General features: G+C 48.8%; 1 protein-coding gene across 1 annotated transcript in view; it reads left to right on the plus strand.

The window, feature by feature from the left end:
* Positions 1-23,221, plus strand: part of DLGAP2 (DLG associated protein 2) — a 171,204-nt gene that overhangs the window by 30,241 nt on the left and 117,742 nt on the right. Inside the window, exon 2 of the mRNA XM_044225741.1 lies at positions 20,526-21,589. Coding sequence (XP_044081676.1) covers positions 20,594-21,589 — 996 coding nt within the window. The 5' untranslated portion in view covers positions 20,526-20,593. The remainder of the gene's footprint in view (positions 1-20,525; positions 21,590-23,221) is intronic.

The raw sequence follows: 23,221 nt of genomic DNA on the forward strand, positions 1-23,221 counted from the left end.
GTCCTCATTTGGACACCCCAGACTCACTGAGCATGCGCGTCAGCTGTACCTCAGTAAAGCGGGAAAAGTATATTCTCTAAGAAGACATACAGGGGAGCGTTCTCTTGTGATGTTGAAATTGCGTTCTTCTGGGCAGCGCGTGTGTCGAGCATGTGGGTAAGTCGAGTTTGCTCCTCTCCCTGTACGCGCGTGAGGATCAGGCTGCCGCCGGCGCTCGGGGCGTGTGGGAGCCCCACTTGCAGCCACCCGTGCCTCCCACCCATCTTTCTCTTGCTCCTGCCCAGGCGCAGGAAGCTCCTGTCCCCACCTTGGTCCTTCCCGCCAGACTAAGAACCCTACGGACATGAGACAGATTAACAGGAGAATATCAAGTTTAATAGCCTGCGTACAGGAATTCACACAGACGTGGACCCAGCAGAGACAACGGGAATCCCGTATTCCTTGGGCAACATGATGTGGGGTCTGCTGGGGGACCCCGGGGGGAGGATGGCAGGAAGCTGGGAGGGGGGTTTGGAGAACACACATTGCCCTATTGTGCAGGCAGGCTTCTTAGGTAAAGAAGGGTCTGTTCAGGGCGCCGTCCTTCCAGCCTACATCTCGGCGGCCAGTGGGGACCTGGAGAGCTTCTGCTGAATGTGCTGGGGTTTCACTGTCTTTGTTTTTTTTTGTTTTTGTTTTTGTTTCTTTTTCAGAAAAACAGTATTCATTATTTTTTCACCACACCCAGTGCTCCATGCAATCCGTGCCCTCTCTAATACCCACCACCTGGCACCCCAACCTCCCACCCCCCCCTACCACTTCAAACCCCTCAGATTGTTTTTCAGAGTCCATAGTCTCTCATGGTTCACCTCCCCTTCCCATTTCCCCCAACTCCCTTCTCCTCTCTAACTCCCCTCGTCCTCCATGGTATTTGTTATGCTCCACAAATAAGTGAAACCATGTGATAACTGACTTTTAACTCAAAATGACGTCCATGCCAGAGTGGCCCATCTTTGGAGCAGTGTGTCCTTAGGTCCCACACTGCGTATTTGTGTTTTCAAGTTACCTTACTTTCACCTTTGTGTTTATAGAATCAAATTAAATCCTAGGAGTACGTCCCCATGTAAGTAAATAAGCAAAGAAGAAATTGCTTTTCTAATCTTACCAGAAACGACCTGTGCAAAATTCATTTCTGATGGTTCTTCCTATCCAACATGGTCACTCTAGGCATCTGGCTGTCCAGACGGAGACTTGTGCCTCCTAAGACTTCGCCTTCTTTATTCCCCAGGGGGTCGTGCTAATTTCTAAACCCCTCAAGTAGGAAAGGATTCCCACTTTACCCCTTGCTGACTTAAGGGCTGATGTTGAGTCTTAATACATCTGTTTGATTCAAAGAAATGTGCAGAAATATTTTGACTTCGACTTTTAAACTTTTTTAAAAGATGAGTAGAAAGGAGAGACCGATCTGTGGAAACACCTCCTCTCTCTGATTCGTAATGAAGAAGTTAAAGAAGGCACAGTTCGCGGTTCTGTTAAATGTTGTGAGCGAGCTCAAGGACTGCCCCGGACAAGGATCCCTCCGGTGCGGACGCGCCGTTAGTGTGCAGTGTCTCCTCTTCCCTGACGCCGCCGAGCCTCCTGCTTCTGCTGCTCCTCTTGCCGACAGGTGACCTGCGGGGACTCACACAATCCGCAGACCTGACCCATACATTCCCAAATGAGACATTCTCCCCAAGGAAATTTTCCCTGCTAGAAAGTCCCCAGTCCTTAGTCACTGGTGGCAGGAAAAGACGAGGCGGAACTCTGAATCCCCTGTGCTGTCCCCTGGCTGTCGTGTGATTTAGTGAGAGAACATGTTGTCTCCTAATGTCCACGCACCATCAGCAACAGTAGGGGCTGACTACTGTCTGCTGGATAGCACGGGTTTTCTTTAAGGGTTTATTTGAATTTGATGTGGTTAACATGGAGAGCATCTTCAGTTTCCAAGGTAGAGGTCAGTGATTCATTAGTTGCATAGAACACCCCTGCTCATCACATCACGTGCCCTCCTTCATCCTTGTCAGCTGGTTACCGAACCCTCTAGCCCCCTCCCCTCTAGCCGCTCTCTGCTTCCTGCAGCTAAGAGTCTCTCTTATGGGCTCTCTCCCTCTCTGATTTCGTCTTGCTTTATTTTTTTCCTTCCCCTATCATGCTCTGTTTTGTTTCTTAAATTCCAAATAGGAGTGAAATCCTGTAATTGTCTTTCTCTAATTGACTTATTTCACTTAGCATAATACCCTCTAGTTCCATCCACATCATTGCAAATGGCAAGATTTCATTTCTTTTGACGGCTGCATAGTATTCCTGTGTGTGTGTGTGTGTGTGTGTGTGTGTGTGTGTGTGTATACACTTACACCATGTCTTCTTTATCCATTCATCTATCAATGGACATCTAGGATCTTTCCATAGTTTGGCTATTGTACACTTTGCTGCTATAAACATTCGGGTGTCCATGCCCCTTCGGATCACTATGTTTGTATCTTTAGGGTAAATTCCCAGTAGGGCAATTGCTGGGTCATAGGGTAGCTCTATTTTCAACTTTTTGAGGAACCTCCATGCTGTTTTCCAGAGTGGTTGCACCAGCTTGCATTCCCACCAACAGTGTAGGAGGTTCCCCTTTCTCCGCATCCTCGCCAGCATCTGTCATTTCCTGACTTGTTGATTTTAGCCGTTCTGACTGGTGTGAGGTGGGATCTCATTGTGGTTTTGATTTGTATTTCCCTGATGCCGAGTGATATGGAGCACTTTTTCATGTGTCTGTTGGCCATGTGGATGTCTTCTTTGCAGAAATGTCTGTTCATGTCTTCTGCCCATTTCTTGATTGGATTATTTGTTCTTTGGGTGTTGAGTTTGAGGAGTTCTTTATAGATCCTGGATATCAGTCCTTTGTACTGTCTTTTAGGAATATCTTCTCCCATTCCATGGGTTGCCTCTTTGTTTTGTTGATTTTCCTTAGCTGTGCAGAAGCTTTTTATCCTCATGAATTCCCAATCGTTCATTTTTGCCTTTGTTTCCCTTGCCTTTGGAGACCTGTCCAGTAGGAAGTTGGATAGCGCAGATTTTAAATTAAAATGTTTACACAAGGATGGACAAATGAGCTTCTGTCACCTAAAAGCTGAAAATTAACTTAATTTTCATTAAACTTTAAGTTTACAAAATGAGGAAGTCATCAGTACTACCTTAAAAATTGCTATGAGTTCCTATTTGAAAACTGATTGCTTATGAAATAATTCTCAAAAATCAAATATTTTAGAACAATCATTCTTTTTCTGGATTCTGATATATGCATTTGGGAATTGGCAACAGACGTTTCTGACAGGTTACAAATTTTTGTCAAAGGAAACTGTGAGATAATCATCAAAACCTATGGAAACGGTAAGAGAGAAAGATTGATTTAAAACAAGGAGCCTCTGTGATTTGCATCAAAGAAAACATAGGAAGAAGATGTTTGGGGGAAAAATGATAACTGCTCCTGTGAAGGTATGTATTTGTCATGTATTTCACAAGGCAAATTCGTGGGACCGGAAGGAGCCAGAAATGACTTCAGTCTCATGAGTAATGGGGTTGGGTTTACAACTGGTAGTGATTTCTTCTGTGCTTTGGAAGCCCTTGGTGTGAGAGACAGACTCAAGATCTATCTGAAAGCTATTTATTTGGCTCATAAATAGGAATTCATTTGATAATTAAGTGCAATTAAGTTGCAAATGTGCTCACCATAAATGCTGCTTTGAAAATAGAATGAAATTCCTACAGAACAGAATGGCTGAGTCTGGCTCACATTCACCATCAAAGGCACCTTTGTGTAGGTCTCCTTTTAAATTAGAAAATTAGAACTTTGATACTCTGTGCAGAATCATCCGGAGTAAAAAAAAAAAAAAAAAGCTACTTGTGTGTCTTACAAACTGATCATGCTATTGGAACTCCTCGTCCGAGAGCCAGGCTAGGTCCTGAGGCTTCTGTTTTGGGTGGTGTCGTGTGCGTCCAGCGGCAGCCGTGCTGCACTGTGGACACAGTCTAAGACGTAACAACGTCCTGAACATCAGTTGTAATTGTTACTTGAGTGGATTCGATCTTCCTTCCAGGCAGTTCCATTTCCAAACTGGCCATGGGGTTCCCTTGACCCGAGCCCCTGCTTCGTCCGCACGCGGTCTTTCTCTCATGCCCTCTCTAGTCTAGTCAGGAGGAGGAAATGCTCCGGGCCATCGCAGTGGCCCCTGAGTGACAGGTGCATGAGAAATTCAGGGAGACAGGAGCATCAGCGTCCGTGTGGCGGCTGCTGGCAAAGGACAAGAATATCCTCCCAGGGACAGGGGTAGGCCCCATCACGAGCTGCAGGCCAGGGGGGGACGCTGGGACCAGGTCATCATGCCCGGGGACCTGGTCATCCCACACGGCAGCTCCTGCATGAAGTGCCTCAGTGTCTGAATTTCACGTGACCTGAGAAAGAGGGTGTGGCTTATTCCCTCTGCCACCAGGACATGTGCAGTGTCCTCACTCCCCACCCCGCGATGGACCAGAAACCATCACTTACGCCCCAACCCCGAAGACTGGTGGGTCGCAGGGGTCATGGTGCAGGATAACGGCACGAGCGTGGGTCACGGGTCCAGCAGGTGTGCCTGGCAGACACTCACATCGTCTTGAGTCCTTGTCCGAGTATGCACGATTGGAAACACCGCAGATTTGCTTTCCCTTGAGCAAATGTTTCTAAGGTGTGCTTCACGCACTGTCCCTCATTGTGACTGTACGACCGAGTTGTCTTCGTCTCCTGAGAGAGGCAGGCGCGGTGCGGGGGAGCTGCTGGGTCCCGAGGGTGCTCAGGACCCAGCAGCCCAGCACGGAGGCGGCACATGGCCGAGAGGTGACAGATTCACCTGGGAGGGGGTGGCGGGCATGACAAGGACCACGAGGGTGGCAGGTGAGGACAGCCGTGGTCCTTCTTCCCTGCATTCTAGGCATGAGCCCTCCACGTGTCTAACCCTGGACGGATGGCTGTCCTTCCAGGGGCGGTCACGTTGTGACACCCAGGGGCCTCAGCCCGTTCACCCCGCTACAGAATTAACCCTTGGGTGAGCATCCGTTCTGGGGCGACGAGAAAGCACTGCGAGGCGCCAGCCCCTGCGGGTAGGGAGCCGTGCGCACTCCGTGGAAGCGCTGAGAGTGTGGGAAACACCGAAGTCAGGTCCGGGGTCCAGCCAGCGCATGAACTCTGCCCAGCGGCTTTAGCACAGGAGGGTCACCTTTCTAGGGCAGCGATGTTGTTGTCTGTAAGTTATGGGTGGTGAGTCAGAATCCCCTCCTGGCTGCCCCCGTCCCTCTCGCCCTGGGCTCTCGTCTGCACTGCACATCCCTCTCCGTGCACAGGAAGTCCTCGGGAACAGTGATCGGCTTAGGTGCTTGTTTCTCCTACAATTCCATGCGTTTCAGGCATTGCTTCTTCAGAACAAGGACTGTCTCCTTTACTTTCTGTCCCCAACGCCAGCTACCAAGCATGGTGCCCATGGTGACATGTGGCTTTCAGGTGTAAGAATGGAGGGATCTTTGAGTGAGATAAATGTCCCTAGAAAGACACAGTCTTTCCCGCTCAGAGAAGGCGCGACGGAGCTGTTGTGGCAGAGTTCAGGAACGTTCGGCACGGTTGGGGGGATGTCACTGCAGAGGGCCTTCAGGAATGGTGGTGTCTCGGGAGGCCCGGCAGCCGCACAGAGAAACCCAGGCAGCAAAGGAAGACAGGGTGTCACCTTGGTTGGGGCTCAGGCCGCATGACTTCAGCAGTGGCTGCTCCGAGGGGCACGCGCCCCATGCCAGTCAAGGTCCGGAGGTGGGACCCTGGGCTGGGGGCAGGTGCGGTCGGCTCAGGACTGCTACACGTTTACCGAAGGCAGGTCCACCGCATCCCTGCGCCTCTCTCTCCCTCGTCCCTTCCTCCTTTCCTGCCCGTTCGCCTGCTTTTCACGCTCAATTTTTTCTTCCTTTTCTCCCTTCAAAATCCACCCCAAATACGTGTCTTAGCGGGCGGAAGCCGCTGCAGGGCGCCCCCCCACTGCTGCCACCAGCGCTCCGCGGTGTGCAGCCCGGCCCCCCATCACACGCAACGAGACCAGCCTCGCCCCCTCCACCAACACAGAAGTCCCGGCAACCCGGCCGTAACGGAGCAAAGAGGAACAAAAACATACTAAATTCCCCTTAGATCCCTGGTCTAATTTCCGCGGGGCCCAGCGCCCGGCTTTGTGATGAGATCGGACACGCCTTGAGAGGATGTGGGGGCTCTGCATGGCGTGGGGGATGGCCCGAACTGGGGAGGCCGTGGGGTCGCCCCTTCTCTTCTGGGGGGCCAGGGGGTGTCACGGTGCCATTTCTTTTCTGGTTATTGGGAGTGCTGGGAGCTGCTCTTCCAGGGATAGGATTTTACCCTCATAATTCAGGCCTCTGTCCTCTGAGAGGAGGCCCCAGGCGTATTCTGCTCGGGCACAGGAAAGAGGACAGCCCCAAACTTTGGAAAGGACCACGCTTTGGGAGAGGGCTGGCCTCCGTGTCCAGCAGGACAGCTGTCCGCAGGCTCTGGCTCGTCCCTCCTGGCGGGAGGGCTCATCAGACCCCTGGATGCTTTGCTCACACCCTTGGCAATGACTCCCCAGGCCCTTGGCCCGGGCCCTGGCCGCCAACACTGGCTGTCCATGCCCAAGGCTGGGGTCCCACGAGACTGGTTTCTCCACTCCGCGGTGTTGTGATGCCCGTTTGTGTGGGCCGCGGCTCAGCACCTGGGGTTCAGCATCTCCTAATACTCCGTTGAAGGCATGGGTCCCCCGTTGTGTGTCCGCTGGTCAGCGACAGACATTTCGGTGCGGTCCGAGGCTGCTGTGGACAAGGCGGCTAGGAACACACCCGTCCAGGCCTCTCGGCCGGGTGCCTGGGAGATGAACGCCTGGCGCCTGTGACAGCTGTTTACTCTCGTGAGGAGCTGCCCGACTGTTTTCCAAAGCAGTCGCACCATGTCACGGCCCACCCAGCAGCACAGGAGGTGACTTTGCTGTGTGCTTGCAGCACCTGCCGCCGCCCGCCGCTGGCACAGACGTGGAGTGCACGGGAAGGGCCGTCGCACGGCGGTTTCGGGGGCATTTCCCTCACGGCTGGTGATGCCGAGCACCTTTTCACAAACTTAATGGCTATTAGTGTATCTTCTCGGGTGAAATATCTGCTCAGCTCGTTGGCCCATTTTTATTTTGGTTATTTCCCTCTTTGTGTAATTGGGGTATTAGTGTTCTTTATATACCAGATAAAATTTCCTCATCAGATACATATTTGCAAGAAATTTCCCCCATTCTTGGGCTGCTTTTTCATATTCTTCATAGTCTGCTTAAAAACACAAAACATTTTAATTTTAGGAAGTCCATTTTGTCTCTTTTTTTTTCCTGTACTTTTGATGGAATATCTAAAAGCCATTTCTAATTCACATTACCAAGGAAATACATGCATGTTCTCTTCAAAAAATTTTATAGTTTTACCTCTTGCTTTTAGCTCCCTACACACGTCAAGTTCAGTTTTATTTTTTTTAATTTTCTTTTAATTTTTTAATTTTTTAAATTTTTATTAACATATAATGTATTAGTGTTGCCAATGATTTATCGATCTTATTGATTCTTTCAAAAAACCAGCTTCTAGTTTCATTGATACGTTCTACTGTATCTCTGGTTTCTCCCTCATCCATCTGAGCTCTAATCTTGATTATTTTCCTTCTTATGTGTGGAGTTGGTTTGATTTGTTGTTGATTCTGCAGTTCTTTAAGGTGTAGAGACAGCTGCTGTGTTCTGGATTTTTCAAATTTTTTTGCGGGAGGTTTGGATGGCTATGTATTTCCCCCTTAGGACCAGCTTTGCTGTATCCAATAGGTTTTGGACCAAAGTGTCTTCATTCTCATTGGTTTCCATGAACTGTTTCAGTTCTTCTTTGATCTCCTGGTTGATCCAAGCATTCTTAAGCAAGGTGGTCTTTAGCTCCAGGTGTTTGAGTTCCTTCGGAACTTTTCCTTGTGATTGAGCTCCAGTTTCAAAGCATTGTGATCTGAGAATGTGCAGGGAATCATCTCAGTCTTTTGGTATCGGTTGAGTCCTGATTTGTGACCTAACCAAAGAGGTAAAGGATCTCTACTCGAGGAACTACAGAACACTCATGAAAGAAATTGAAGAAGACACAAAAAGATGGAAGACCATTCCATGCTCTTGGATCGGAAGAATAAACATTGTTAAAATATCTATACTGCCTAGAGCAATGTATACTTTTAATGCCATTCTGATCAAAATTCCACCAGTGTTCTTCAAAGAGCTGGAGCAAATAATCCAAAAATTTGTACGGAGTCAGAAGAGACCCCAAATCGCTAAGGAAATGTTGAAACACAAAAATAAAATGGGGGGCATCATGTTATCTGATTTCAAGCTTTACTACAAAGCTGTGATCACTGAGACAGTATGGTACTAGCATAGGAACAGACACATAGACCCATGGAACAGAGTAGAGAGCCCAGATATGGACTCTCAACACTATGGTCAAATAATCGTCGACAAAACAGGAAAAAATATACAGTGGAAAAAAGACAGTCTCTTCAATAAATGGTGCTGGGAAAACTAGACAGCTATATGTAGAGGAATGAAACTCGACCATTCTCTTACACCGTACACAAAGATAAACTCAAAATGGATAAAAGACCTCAACGTGAGACAGGAATCCATCAGAATCCTAGAGGAGAACATGGGCAGTAATCTCTTCGATATCAGCCACAGCAACTTCTTTCCAGATATGTCTCCAAAGGCAAAGGAAACAAAAGTGAAAATGAACTTCTGGGACTTCATCAAAATCAAAAGCTTCTGCACAGCAAAGGAAACAGTCAAGAAAACAAAGAGGCAACCCCACGGAATGGGAGAAGATATTTGCAAATGACAGTCCAGACAAAAGGTTGATATCTGGGATCTATAATGAACTCCTCAAACTCAACACACACAAAACAGACAATCATATCAAAAGATGGGCAGAAGACACGAACAGACACTTCTCCAATGAAGACATACAAATGGCTATCAGACACATGAAAAAATGTTCATCATCACTAGCCCTCAGGGAGATTCAAATTAAAACCACATTGAGATATCACCTTACACCAGTTAGAATGGCCAAAATTAGCAAGACAGGAAACAACATGTTTTGGAGGGGATGTAGAGAACAGGGAACCCTCTTACACTGTTGGTGGGAATGCAAGTTGGTGCAACCTCTTTGGAGAACAGTGTGGAGATTCCTCAAGAAATTAAAAATAGAACTTCCCTATGGCCCTGCCATTGCACTCCTGGGTATTTACCCCAAAGATACAGATGGAGTGAAAAGAAGGGCCATCTGTATCCCAATGTTTATAGCAGCAATGGCCATCGTCGCCAAACTGGAAAGAACCAAGAAGCCCTTCAACGGACGAATGGATAAGGAAGATGTGGTCCATATACACTATGGAGTATGATGCCTCCATCAGAAAGGATGAATACCCAGCTTTTGTAGCAACATGGACGGGACTGGAAGAGATTATGCTGAGTGAAATAAGTCAAGCAGAGAAAGTCAATTATCATACGGTTTCACTTATTTGTGAAGCATAACAAATAGCATGGAGGACATGGGGAGTTATAGAGGAGAAGGGAGTTGGGGGAAATTGGAAGGGGAGGTGAACCATGAGAGACTCTGCAATCTGAGGGTTTTGAAGGGGCAGGGGGTGGGAGGTCAGGGTACCAGGTGGTGGGTATTATAGAGGGCACAGCTTGCATGGAGCACTGGGTGTGGTGAAAAAATAATGAATACTGTTATGCTGAAAATAAATAAATTTAATATAAAAAAAGAAGAGACCCCAACTGGGGGGAGATGAAAGGGGGTAAAAGAAAAAAAAAAAAATATATATATATATATATGTGTGTGTGTGTGTGTGTGTGTGTGTGTGTGTGTTAGACTGCTGAATAGAACAGAGCCACCCCCTTGATTTTGGATGTATTCTGGTCTCTTAGAAGAAAGTACCCAAAGTTTCTTTTCTTTTGGGATATTTCAGAAGAAATATTCCAAAATTTTATTTTATTTTTTTTTAAGATTTTTATTTTATTTATTTGAGAGAGAGAGACAGTGAGAGAGAGCATGAGCGAGGAGAAGGTCAGAGGGAGAAGCAGACTCCCCATGGAGCTGGGAGCCTGATGTGGGACTGGATCCCGGGACTCCAGGATCACACCCTGAGCCAGAGGCAGTCGTTTAACCAACTGCGCCACCCAGGCGTCCCTATTCCAAAATTTTAAAGAAAGAAAACATATCTATATCTATAACTATACACAAACACATACATATAAGAATAAGGGTAAACATGATAAAGGGATGGAATATGACTGTAAAGATGAAAATTTAAAAATATTCTAAAAAGGAATTGATAAGTAGGTTGGAAAAAGAAAAAAAAAGAGGTGAGAATATGATCAGGCTGGAGACTAGAACATAGTCATATGCTAGATTTAGGGTATATTTTGATCTAGTAGAGGAAATTGTATCCCAAAATGTTAAAGAAAAAAACCCTGTATTTATACAAAAAATAATGTTAAATACAATGAAGAGATAAAATATGACTATGACAAGGAAAATTTTAAAAGATTTTTCTAAAAGGTATTGATAAGATAAAATAGTTTTAAAAAATTAAAAGAGTATTTTTCAAAGAGCTGGAGCAAATAATCCAAAAATTTGTATGGAATCAGAAGAGACCCCAAATTGCTAAGGAAATGTTGAAAAACAAAAATAAAACTGGGAGCATCACGTTACCTGATTTCAAGCTTTTCTACAAAGTTGTGATCACTAAGATAGCATGGGACTGGCATAAAAACAGACACATAGACCAGTGGAACAGAGTAGAGAGCCCAGATATGGACCCTCAACTCTATGGTCAAATAATCTTCAGCAAAACAGGAAAAAACATACAGTGGGAAAAAAGACAGTCTCTTCAATAAATGGTGCTGGGAAAACTGGACAGCTATATGTAGAGGAATGAAACTCGACCATTCTCTTACACCATACACAAAGATCAACTCAAAATGGATTAAAAAACCTCAACGTGAGACAGGAATCCATCAGACTCCTAGAGGAGAACATAGGCAGTAATCTCTTCGATATCAGCCACAGCAACTTCTTTCAAGATACGTCTCCAAAGGCAAAGGAAACAAAAGTGAAAATGAACTTCTGGGACTTCATCAAAATCAAAAGCTTCTGCACAGCAAAGGAATCAGTCAAGAAAACAAAGAGGCAACCCACGGAATGGGAGAAGATATTTGCAAATGACAGTACAGACAAAAGATTGATATACAGGATCTATAAAGAACTCCTCAAACTCAACACACACAAAACAGACAGTCATATCAAAAAATGGGCAGAAGATATGAACAGACACTTCTCCAATCAAGACATACAAATGGCTATCAGACACATGAAAAAATGCTCATCATCACTAGCCATCAAGGAGATTCAAATTAAAACCCCATTGAGATACCACCTTACACCAGTTAGAATGGCCAAATAGCAAGACAGGAAACAACATGTGTTGGAGGGGATGTGGAGAAAGGGGAACCCTCTTCCACTGTTGGTGGGAATGCAAGTTGGTGCAGCCACTTTGGAGAACAGTGTGGAGATTCCTCAAGAAATTAAAAATAGAGCTTCCCTATGACCCTGCCATTGCACACCTGGGTATTTACCCCAAAGATACAGATGGAGTGAAAAGAAGGGCCATCTGTACCCCAATGTTTATAGCAGCAATGGCCATGGTTGCCAAACTGGAAAGAACCAAGATGCCCTTCAACGGACGAATGGATAAGGAAGATTTGGTCCATATACACTATGGAGTATTATGCCTCCATCAGAAAGGATGAATACCCAACTTTTGTAGCAAAATGGATGGGACTGGAAGAGATTATGCTGAGTGAAATAAGTCAAGCAGAGAGAGTCAATTATCATATGGATTCACTTAGTTGTGGAGCATAACAAGTAACATGGAGGACAAGGGGAGTTAGAGAGGAGAAGGGAATTGGGGGAAATTGGAGGGGGAGGTGAACTATGAGAGACTATGGACTCTGAAAAACAATCTGAGGGTTTTGAAGGGGCGGGGGGGTGGGAGGTTGGGGGAACCAGGTGGTGGGTATTGGAGAGGGCACGGATTGCATGGAGCACTGGTTGTGGTGCAAAAATAATGAATACTGTTACGCTGAAAAAATAAAAAATTAAAAAAATTAAAAGAGGAAAGAGGAAACATTAAAAAAATAGAATAAGAAAAAAAATAAAATTAAAAAAGTTTAACTTAGGTTAAAAAATCATGGAAAAAAGACATGAATTCTATGCGTTGCTTTCCCCTAGCTCAGAACTTCTTAAAGTTAGGATTGTGTGCTCTGCTGCTCCCTCGGTTGCCGGAGCCGGCCCCTCCCCCTGCAGTCTATCTTCCTGTGGCCTCGGATTCACTTCTCCGCACATCCTACCTTCCAAATAGTGGTCGATTTTCTGTTCCTAGAATTGCTGCTCTTCTCTTCTATCTCCTACTGAGTTTGGAGGTGTTCAGAATGGTTTGATACCCATCTAGCTGATCTCCTGGGACCTGATGCTATTTCAGTTTCCTACTCCTCTGCCATCTTGCTTCCTCCCCCAAGTTCAGTTTTACCTATAGTGGAAGGTAGGGAGTACAACTTCGTTCTTTTGCACCCGGATATCTGGTTTTCCCAGGACCATTTATAAAAGGCTATTCTGTTAATGCTGTTGGTACTCTCATCAGAAATGAACCAGCCATAGATGTATGGGTTTCTGTCTGGACCCTCAGCTCATCTGTGGGCCACGTGCCCAGCCCTGTGGTCGTGTGCCCTGCTCTCACCACTGGAGCTTCAGAGTACATTCTGGAACAGGACTTTGAGTCCTCCAACTTTGTTCTTCTTTTGCACATTGTTTTGGCTATGTGGGACTTACTGCATTTCCTTATGGATTTGAGGATTGGTTTTTCCAGTTCTGCAAAAAAGCTAGCTGGAATTTTGACAGGCATTCTGTTGAATCTGTAGTTAACTTGAGTAATTTCAAAACCATAAAATAACAAGTCATCTATACATGAACCCAGGATGTCTTTCCACATATTTAAGTTTTTAATTTCTTTGACAGTGTTTTCTAGTTTTCAGGATACAAATCTTTCATCTCCTTGGTTGGATGTAGTCCTACGTCTTTTTTTTCTTTTAGGTATTATTGTGAATGGAGTTGCTTTCCTCATTCATTTTTGGATTGTGTATTTTCTGGGCCGTAGAAACACATAGGATTTTTTTTTTTAATCTTGTAACCTACAACTTTGCTGAATTCATTTATTAGCTCAAATAGCTTTCCTGTGGATTGTCTGGGATTTTTGTCTATACAGGAGTGTGTCATCTGCAAATAGAGGCACTTCTCCTCTTCTTATGTGGATGTCTTATTTCTTCTTCTTTTATTTTTAATTTATTTATTTTTTTTTATTTTCAGCATAACGGTATTCATTATTTTTGCACCACACCCAGTGCTCCATGCAATCCGTGCCCTCTATAATACCCACCACCTGGTACCCCGACCTCCCACCCCCCACCCCTTCAAAATCCTCAGATTGTTTGTCGGAGTCCAGAGTCTCTCATGGTTCACCTCCCCTTCCAATTTCCCCCAACTCCCTTCTCCTCTCTAACTCCCCATGTTCTCCATGCTATTTGTTATGCTCCACAAATAAGTGAAACCAGATGATAATTGACTCTCTCTTCTTGACTTATTTCACTCAGCAGAATCTCTTCCAGTCCCGTCCATGTTGCTACAAAAGTTGGGTATTCATCCTTTCTGATGGAGGCATCATACTCCATAGTGTATATGGACCACATCTTCCTTATCCATTTGTCCGTTGAAGGGCATCTTGGTTCTTACCACACTTTGGCCACCGTGGCCATTGCTGCTATAAACACTGGGGTACAGATGGCCCTTCTTTTCACTCCATCTATATCTTTGGGGTAAATACCCAGGAGTGCAATGCTTGTTTCTTCTTCTTATGTAACTGCTCTGGTTAGAACTTCCAGTTCATTGTTGAACAGCAGCAGCAAAAGCCAGCAAGTTTGTCTTCCTGCTCTTCTCAGGAAGGAACCTCTCAGTCTTTCACCGCCAAGTGTGAGGAGAGCCGGAGTTTTTTTTATATAAATACCTTTATTGTGTTGAGGAAATTCTCCTGTATTCCTAGTTTTCTGAGTGTTCTTATCATGAAAGCCTGTTTAATTTTGTCAAATGCCTTCTCTGCATTAGCTGAATTGGCCACATGTTTTTGCCCTTTGTCCTATTAGTCTGTTGTAATATATTCATTTTTGTATGTTAAAGCACCTTTGCATTCCCAGGATAAACCCACCTGGCCGTGGTGTATAATTCTTCTCATGTGCTGCGGGGTTGGATTTGCTGGTACATTGTTAGCACTTTGCATCTGTATTTATAAAGGCTATTGGTCTGTAATTTCTTTTCCCATGATGTCTTTATCTGGTTTCCATATTAGCTTATGGTGGGCTCATGGAAATGAGCTAGGAAGTGTTCCCACCTCTTCAACCTTTTGGAAGAGTGAGAAGGATTGGAATTCATTTTCCTTTAAATGTTTGGCAGAACCCACCAGTGAAGCCATCTGGTTCTGGTCTTTTCTTTGTTGGGAAGTTTTGATTCCTAATTCAGTCTTCTTATTGTTATCGGTCTGATCAGATTTTCTGTTTCTTCTGGAAATAATTTGTGGGTTTCCATGAATTCATCCATTTCTTCTAGGTTGTCTACAGTTGTCATATTATCATAATCATTTTATTTATGTCATCAGTGGTGGTCGATTTTATTGATTTTTTAAAAAACCAACTTTTGGTTTCATTGATTCCCTTCATCATGCCATTTATCTCTGCTCTCAGCTTTCCCATCTCCTTCCACCTCTGGCTACACACTTGGTTGGTTTGTTTGGTTTTTTTTTGTTTGGTTTGGTTTGGTTTTTTTAATCTGTGTAAATTTCAGGATCAGCTCTTAATTTCTACAAAAAAGCCAGCTGTAATTTGATAGGAATTGTGTGGAGTCTGCAGATCAATTGGAGAGTGTTTGCCCCTTAGCTGAGTTGTCTTCAGTCCATGAATAAGGGACACCCATCCATTTGCCTAGAACGTCACCGACTCCTCCCACTGTGTTCTGTGGTGGCCAGCATACACATATTGGAGTCTTTGGTGAAATTTTTGAGGAAATTTTTTGTTAATAGGGCTTCTTGATGTATGGTGGGACACGTCTTTTATGCCTTCACACAGTAAATAAAGGAATAGGGCCCCATGGCTATTTCTTACCATATTCCCCAGCCTGTGTGTGTGTTCTGAGGTCCCGCCAGGAGCCACCTGGGGGGGTAGCAGGAAGAACGGGTCGGTGGGGAGTGTGTGTGCAAGATGAAGGTGGCAGAAAAAGGGAGCCAAGACAACTCCAGGGACAAAGCAGGGCCCCCTCGCAATTCTGCACAGGGACAGAAGAATTGTCAGTAAGTTTAACTACGGTGGGAAAGCATGTAGTAGCGCAGTGGATTTTGTCCAGCACGCAGCTCCACAGCCCGCTCACCGTCTGTGCAGTGCAGTGTTGTCTTGTGCAGTTTGCTTTTTACTGTTCGCTCCCACCTGTGGATTCTCCTGTGGGGCGGCAGCAAGAGCAGTGACAGAGACAGTGAAGGGTCTGTCCCCATGGGCAGATAAACTCGGGTGAAAGTGCGAAGTAAAATAGGATGAAAACTGAGAGGGAGGCAAACCATAAGAGATAAAGTGAGGGTCTCTGGAGGAGAGGCGGTGGGGAGGGGGGCAGCTGCGGGATGGGCACTGAGGAAGGCAAGTGATGGGAGGGGCCCTGGGCCTTCTATGAGACTCACTGACCTCACTGACCTCTACCTCTGAAACTAATAATATACTCTATGTTAATTAATTGAGTTTAAATACGTTTTTAAAAAGGATAGTCAAAAATTAAAATGAATTTAAAAATAAATAAAAAATGTTTACAAAGGATGTGCAGATGGGGGACTCACCTGCGTTAGGTGAACCGCAGGCCGAGGGAGACCCAGCGGGTGTCCTCAGTGGGGCAGGACCTCAGGGTGTCTGCCGCGGGGGTGGGGGGCACAGCACCCGTGACACACCCTCGAGGGCTAGGGTGCATGCACACTTCCACGCTTTCTCAAAAACCAGGGACTGGGTCCATTGCCACGGTGTGTGCCCAGCCTGGATGGCTCAGGCTAGGGCTTAGTGTGGAACCTCTAGCCCAGTTTAATGAGAAAGAGCCCCTGGGGCCCCACACACCACCGTCCCCCAGCCCTCAGCAGCTGGTGCTGGCAGCAGGCCACACGGAGCTGCACACTGGGGTCCGTCGAGCTCTGAGGCTGTGTGCGTGTGTGTTTGGGCAGATGTGTGTGCACGACCTCAGTGCCCTTCCCCGCCTGCCCTTCCAGCCTGGGCTTCCCCGCGGCGTGTGGACGAGCCCCGCCTCCCAGCACGCAGTGCCCACCCAGAGACCGCTGCAGACCTGTTAGCGTAGTTCAGGTTCTTATCCCTATGCTGAAAACTCAGCTTTTAGAATGAGAATGCCAGCAGTGAAGTGGACCTCCGCATTCTAGCTTGGATTTGGGGAGACGGTTAGTGGATAATGAGGATGTTGCTGTTTTCTCTTGCTTCAGAACAAAATACAGTGTCGTGAGTAGCTAGAAATAGGGCGCTAAGGTGCCTTCCACACTCGGCGCCTGTCACCCCACTTCCACAGAGAGAAACCACCAGCGCGAAGTATTTATTGTGTCATGTTGACTTTAAAAAAAAAAAGAACCACCGAGAGCCCCAGGCCTTGGGACACATCTCAGATTTGCCGTATTCACAGGCCTTACTCTCTTGTTTGCTGGTACTAGTGCCTTGGGTTTCGGAGGCCGTGGATCCGTTTCCACACGTGCACCAGGCTGCTCAGTCCCGCGGTGGAGAAAAGACAGTGCGCTCCCGACGCGCCGCTCGATCAGATTGAATTCATTTCAGCTGAACGCGTATCTTTCGTACGGTTCTTTCATGTCGCCACATTCAAAATGTAGCTTCGAGGCCGAACATTAGGCAGAAATAGGATACGTGAGTGGGGCAGTAATGGTCTCGCTTTTTAATATGGAGGAGGATTAGAATGTATTAAATTATGTGCTAATGGAAAAATAAAGCAGAAGCTAATAGGATGACAGCGCCTGCCGCTGGAGCGTCTGGGTTACAGCACGTACTTTTGCTACTTACCAACTGGATATTGAATTTCCTTTGAAAACTGCTTTTAATTATATTAACATATAGTATAACTCAGTATCCCCTCCTAACGTATTGAAGTGCTCCGGCTACAGTTTATCCGCGGAGAAAGGAAGATGCCGGGAGCTCTCTCGGGGGAGCCCCTCAAACTAGGGAAGCTGTCCTTGGAGATAGGGGTCCCTGCGAGGGAGGCTGTTCACCGTGAGGACATGCGGGCGAGGTCTCTGTGCTGCCCTTGGAAGGAGACCATCCCACCTGTGCTCGGAGGCCCGTCGCTGCTGCTGTCCCTTACTCCAGGGTCAAGCCTTGCCCCTAACTCCTTGGGGATCAGTGCGATTGTGGCCCTGCCTTGTGAGACACGTGACCGTGTGAGCTGGCCTGGACAGCTGGCAGTCCACAGCCTATGTGGGGGACCCTTTGAACCCACATCTTGGCCTGGTTGTTTGGAAGGAGGTGATGTTTCCTATGAAGATTACTGAGAGGATCGCTTAGAAATACTCTGGGACAAGTCCGGAGTCTCTTGGGTTTCTTAAATGTTTTCCACAATCACCTGGGGTGTGTGTTTGGGGTCTGCTATGGGGGACTGGGGGTGGCCCTGTGAGCTCCGTGTGTCCCTGACCCCACACCGTAGGTGGCACCTCTCAGGCGAGGGGGATGGAGGGCAGGCGGGTAGGACTGCTTAACTGGCCTGAACTGATGGGAGGGAGTGGTGAGGGGAGGGGGGCCGGGCCCGTGCGGGAGCCCGGGGCCAGGGGGCAGCAGACAGCTTCCTTCCCGAGGAAGTGGGGCACAGGGGCCTCGTTGAAGTCCGGCTCCCAAGGTGTCTGGACCCCAGCCTCCAGGACGGTGACCAGTGGACATTCTTTCTTGATGCTGTCTGGACTGAGGCTGGATTGCCTTGGAGTGGGCCCTGCAGAGTAAATTATTACAAATAATTCACTGGGAAGGAGCCCACAGCCCACAGCCTCTGCCGGCAAGGAGCCCAGAGGGCAACTATTAGAAATAGGGGCTGATTTCATTTGATTAAAGCCACACGCACTGGGAACTAGGACGGGTTCAGCAGGGGCCGGCCCACCCGGTCAGCACGCGGTCTAGCTTGTGCTCTGAGCCGGCGCACAGCCATCGCCGAGCCAGCCGCCCCAGGGACAGCCTTGCGTGCCGTTGAGGAGTGAGGACTCCGCGGTAAGCTGTGAGCCTTTGAGCAGGGAGGAACTGGCTGGGGCGTGTGCAGGGATGCGGGGGGCGGAGAGTAGCTGCTGCTGCTGATCAGGACTCAGGGTCTGAGCCAGGGCAGGGGTCTGGGGTGAAGGCGGGGGCAGAGGAGAAGGTGGGAGCACGTGCAGGGCCTGGGGGAGCACTGCCGGGAGAGCACCAGCGGCCTGTCTCCATGTTTCCCAGCCCCTGCCTTTTCCGGGACACCCCGGGGGCCAGAGTCATGACTCGACAGCTTCAGTGGGCCTCATGGGGTACGTGGTGTGGGCCATAGAAAGGGCCGTAGCCCGGGTCTGTCTGGGGAGCTAGCTGGGCTCCTTTTTCCAGAAGAGAACACTGTGCAGTTCCAGCCTGCGGAGGAGGCTGGGGCCCTCCGATGCCGGGTGGGGCTCACCCCACAGGCCCTCCTCCAGGCGCCCATTCTCATGGGTCTCCCGCCCGTTTCCTGCGGGAGTCGGCCTCCGCATCAGTGTTTCCTGCACGTTATGTACATGTTATATTGTACGCGGGTATGTCATGTGGGTGTAGGCATTAGATATGCATGCTACATACGCATATGATACACTGTGAGAGCGTCTGCATTTCTTGCGCATGTCATGTGATACATTGTACACGTTTGTTACCTGTGGGTAGATTCATCGTACACACTGTGCAGATTACATATCCTAACAGTGCTTAAATTCTCAGCATGGTTTACACACACATTGAGCACCATACGGCATATGACACATGCATGCACGCGCTGTACGTAGTACCTGCGTATGACTCTAGTAGTCTTTATTTTCTGTATGTATAATATGTGTATTATGCACCAGATATGCATGTGTGTGTGTCCTGTGGTATAACAGAGTCTCTGTTCCCTGCATCTGTGTGGCGACCTTCGGAAGCCAGCTCTGAACTGGGTCTGAAACAGAACGTGTGGGTCAGCAGGAAACAGGGGTGAAGCCAGAGGCTTCTCTAAGGAATCCTGGAGTCTAGACACTTGGGTTTAATAAACCCAGAACTTGGTCAGTGTTGACCCAAGATAGTTTGAAAGGATGACACTTAATAATGGCACAGACAAGGGAGAATGCTTGAGAGTGTGGTCGTCCAGGAACCCTGCCGGGTGCTTAGCCAGTGTCCTGCTTCCCCATCACATTCAGAGCACACGGAAGCATGGGGAGCATGGCGGGCCCACCTGCCCGACCCTCAGAATCACATACCACGTGGTGGCAGAACAGAGGCCCGAACCCCAACAGGCCCATGTCTGGGAGTCAGCGTCTCACACCCCACTCAGTCACCTCCCTAGCCAGACCCCAGCGACCTCCATGAGAGTGACTCCCGACCACTCATCCAGGCACAGTATTACGTCCCACTGAACCGAACCATTTTTTCTGTATTGGATAAACTCTTACCATTCAGAACCAAGTATCTGTGATGAAAGGTCAGGACATCCTGGTTTAGTTCTCCTCTTGACCGACCGATGGCCCCAAGAAAACTGCCCCCTCTCCCACTGGGAGAACAGCAGGTGGCTTTGGGCTTTGGGGTTCAGAAGTCAGCCTGTAGCACATTGGCTTTGGAGGAATGTTACTAAGTAAATACGAGGTGCTACTTTGTAAACTTCTTAGCAGGAGCCACAATACACAAATCTGATTGAAATGTAACTCATTTTCCCCCACAAAGCGTGTATCTGTTGAACACCACAAAATCTTGCTGTCCAGAGGCTGACGCATCTACCCAGTGATGCATATTTGGCTGTGTAGACTAGAATATTTGGCCGCATAGACCAGAACAACTGGGAGTATCGGAGTCGGCGCTTCTTCATAGGCGCTTGCTTCGGAGCAGTCAGTGTGGTATGAAAATAATGAGTACCTGCCCGGATGCCCAAAAATGACGCCCGGTTACCAGAATAAGACAGTTCTGCATGGGGTGTCCCACACGTAAGTAAGGGTTTGGTTGCTGTCCCCGCCTCGTCTTAAGTGGCTTTCTGTGCTCTCTCAACAGACCAGCAGTACTCATGGTCCCCAACGCAGCACTTCAACGAAGGAAGATATTCCCCTGCTCCTAGGAACATGAAGGGGCTCCCCGGGGGCCGGACTCAGGCACAGCTGTGTTCAGGCCACACCTGTGGCCTGGCGGCCCCCGAGGACTGCGAACACGAGCTCCTGCACCATGGGCAGGAGACGAGGCAGCCCTACCTGCTCAGCCCCGTGGAGAGCTGCCCCATGGACCACCACCGCTGCTCCCCAGGGAGCTCTGTCCACTCCGAGTGCATGATGATGCCCGTGGTGCTGGGTGACCACATGTCCAGCAGCACCTTCCCCAGGATGCACTACAGCTCCCACTACGACACGAGGGACGATTGTGCCGTGTCCCATGCCAGCAGCAGGGTCAACCGCATCCCGGCCAACCTTCTGGACCAGTTTGAGAAGCAGCTGCCTCTGCACCGGGACGGCTTCCACACGCTGCAGTACCAGAGGACGTCCACGGCCGCCGAGCAGCGCAGCGAGAGCCCAGGGAGGATCCGACACCTCGTGCACTCTGTGCAGAAACTCTTCACCAAGTCCCACTCCCTCGAGGGCTCTTCCAAGAGCAACATGAATGGCACCAAGGGTGACAGTCGGGTGGAGGACCAGCACCATGGCCACCACCCGAAGCACGGCAAACGGAGTAAAAGCAAGGAGCGGAAGCCAGAGGGCAAGCACAGGTCGGGCACCAGCAGCTGGTGGAGCTCCGACGACAACCTGGACAGTGACAGCACCTGCCGCACGTCCAGCGTGGCCAACAGGCACCACGTGGACCACGTCTCCCACTGCTACCCCGAGGTGCTCCCGGGCCCCTTTGGGGAGCTGTCCCTGAAGACGTCCAAGAGTAACAGTGACATCAAGTGCTCGGCCTGTGAGGGCTTGACCATGACGCCCGACACCAAGTACATGAAACGGAGCTCCTGGTCCACGCTCACCGTGAGCCAGGCGAAGGAGGCTTACCGCAAGAGCTCCCTGAACTTAGATAAGCCCCTGGTCCACCAGGAGGTCAAACCATCCTTGAGGCCGTGCCACTACCTGCAGGTAAGCGGTCTTGGCAGCGGGTGTCGTGCATGGGTGGCCTGGCCTGCTCCGGGAGGGCCTCTGAGTGGCTCCTGGCCCCCTTGAGTCCACACCCCTAAACCCAGCAGGCCGTTCCCAGGTGCCTCTAGGGCCAGATGATGGAGCCACAGAGCAGAGGGGCCTTTGCAGAGAGGCAGCTGGCAGGCTACCGGGGCTCTCCTGCAGGACCCGGGAGCAGCGGCTTGAAGTCTATAAAAGACTGGAGCGCTTGGTCGGGGGCAGCACGGACCTGGCCCTCTGGGGTGGGTGTTACCCACTCCACCCAGGGCCAGAATAATTGGAGGTGGGCGGATGGAGGCTGGGCATCCTGTGGGGTGCTTTTCTGTGACCCCACACCTCTGCCTGCCCGTCACGCCATGGCTGAGCACACCCGGGAAGCTTCCACTTCATTCACGGATGCCTCTGCTGTGACTTCCAGCTCACACAGCTCTTGGCAAAGCTTACAGGTGTGAAGGTTTTCTTCAATATATGTAGAATTTGTGTTAAGGTCACAGTCCTCCGCACATGCCGAAGCAGGAGTGATGCTTCTCAATGCTGGCCGTGTCTCCGGGCAGTCGGTTCCTGGCACAGACGGGTGCCTGCGACCCTTTCCAGCAGGCGGGCGGGTGCCGAGATCCAGGGCCCATCCTGGCACATTGTCTGGAAGCTGGCCATTCTGTCTGGAAAGGAAACACCACCCAAATTGCTTTCACAGGCAGAGTTACTCCAAGGTGCAAATTGATAGCTGGGTGAAATACTTTTATAGCAATGGGGGAGGTGTAAATGTTGCTTGTGGTCAGTGAGCCCCAACCCTGCACAAATATAAAATGTCTACCTGCCCCCATCTAGAGGAATTAGACAGACTTGGGGTGCACTCAGGTCCTGCCTGGAGAAGCACACTCCACTGCTGCCCACTGCTTGTGCCCAGACCCTGCTCGAGGAAGCTCCCACTGCCATGTTGGGCCCCTGGGTGGCTGCCTGCAGAACCTGCCCCTTTCCAGGATGTGGCTCCTAGCACACGCCCCCATGCGGCCACACATCCTGGTGCTTCTCCTGCCTGTTCTTCCCATGACCACACACGCGGTCTCTGTCCTCCAGCCTCTGTTCTGAATTCCTTTTAGTCATGGAGGATATCAGCCCTTACAAAGGGAAATGTATACTAGAATGACCACACACGCTCAGCATGCATTCAGGGAGGCTCGGTTCCAGGCCGGTCTGGTCGCCTCCATGCCTCACCCCCATCCCCTGTGACTTAGGTGGGGAGAAATCCAGCCTCCAAGTAAGCTGGTTTGTGTTTACCTCTCAAAGACCCCCATTGGACTCTTGGCCTTAAAACGTCACTGTGCTCCCTGCCTCGGACACTAATCATCACAACCCTGTAGGGCTTTCACGGATTCAGTCAACATTCCACTTTCCCGACTTCTCACGACATCTTTTTTTTTTTTAAACTTTTTAAGTTAACATATAATGTATTATTAGCCCCAGGGGTACATGTCTGTGAATCATCAGCCTTACACACTTCACAGCACTCACCATAGCACATACCCTCCCCAATGTCCTTCGCCCAGCCACCCTCTCCCTCCACCCCACCCCCAGCAACCCTCAGTTTGTTTT

This window comes from Neovison vison, chromosome 11, assembly GCF_020171115.1.
Source record: "Neovison vison isolate M4711 chromosome 11, ASM_NN_V1, whole genome shotgun sequence".
NCBI classification, from domain to species: domain Eukaryota; kingdom Metazoa; phylum Chordata; class Mammalia; order Carnivora; family Mustelidae; genus Neogale; species Neogale vison.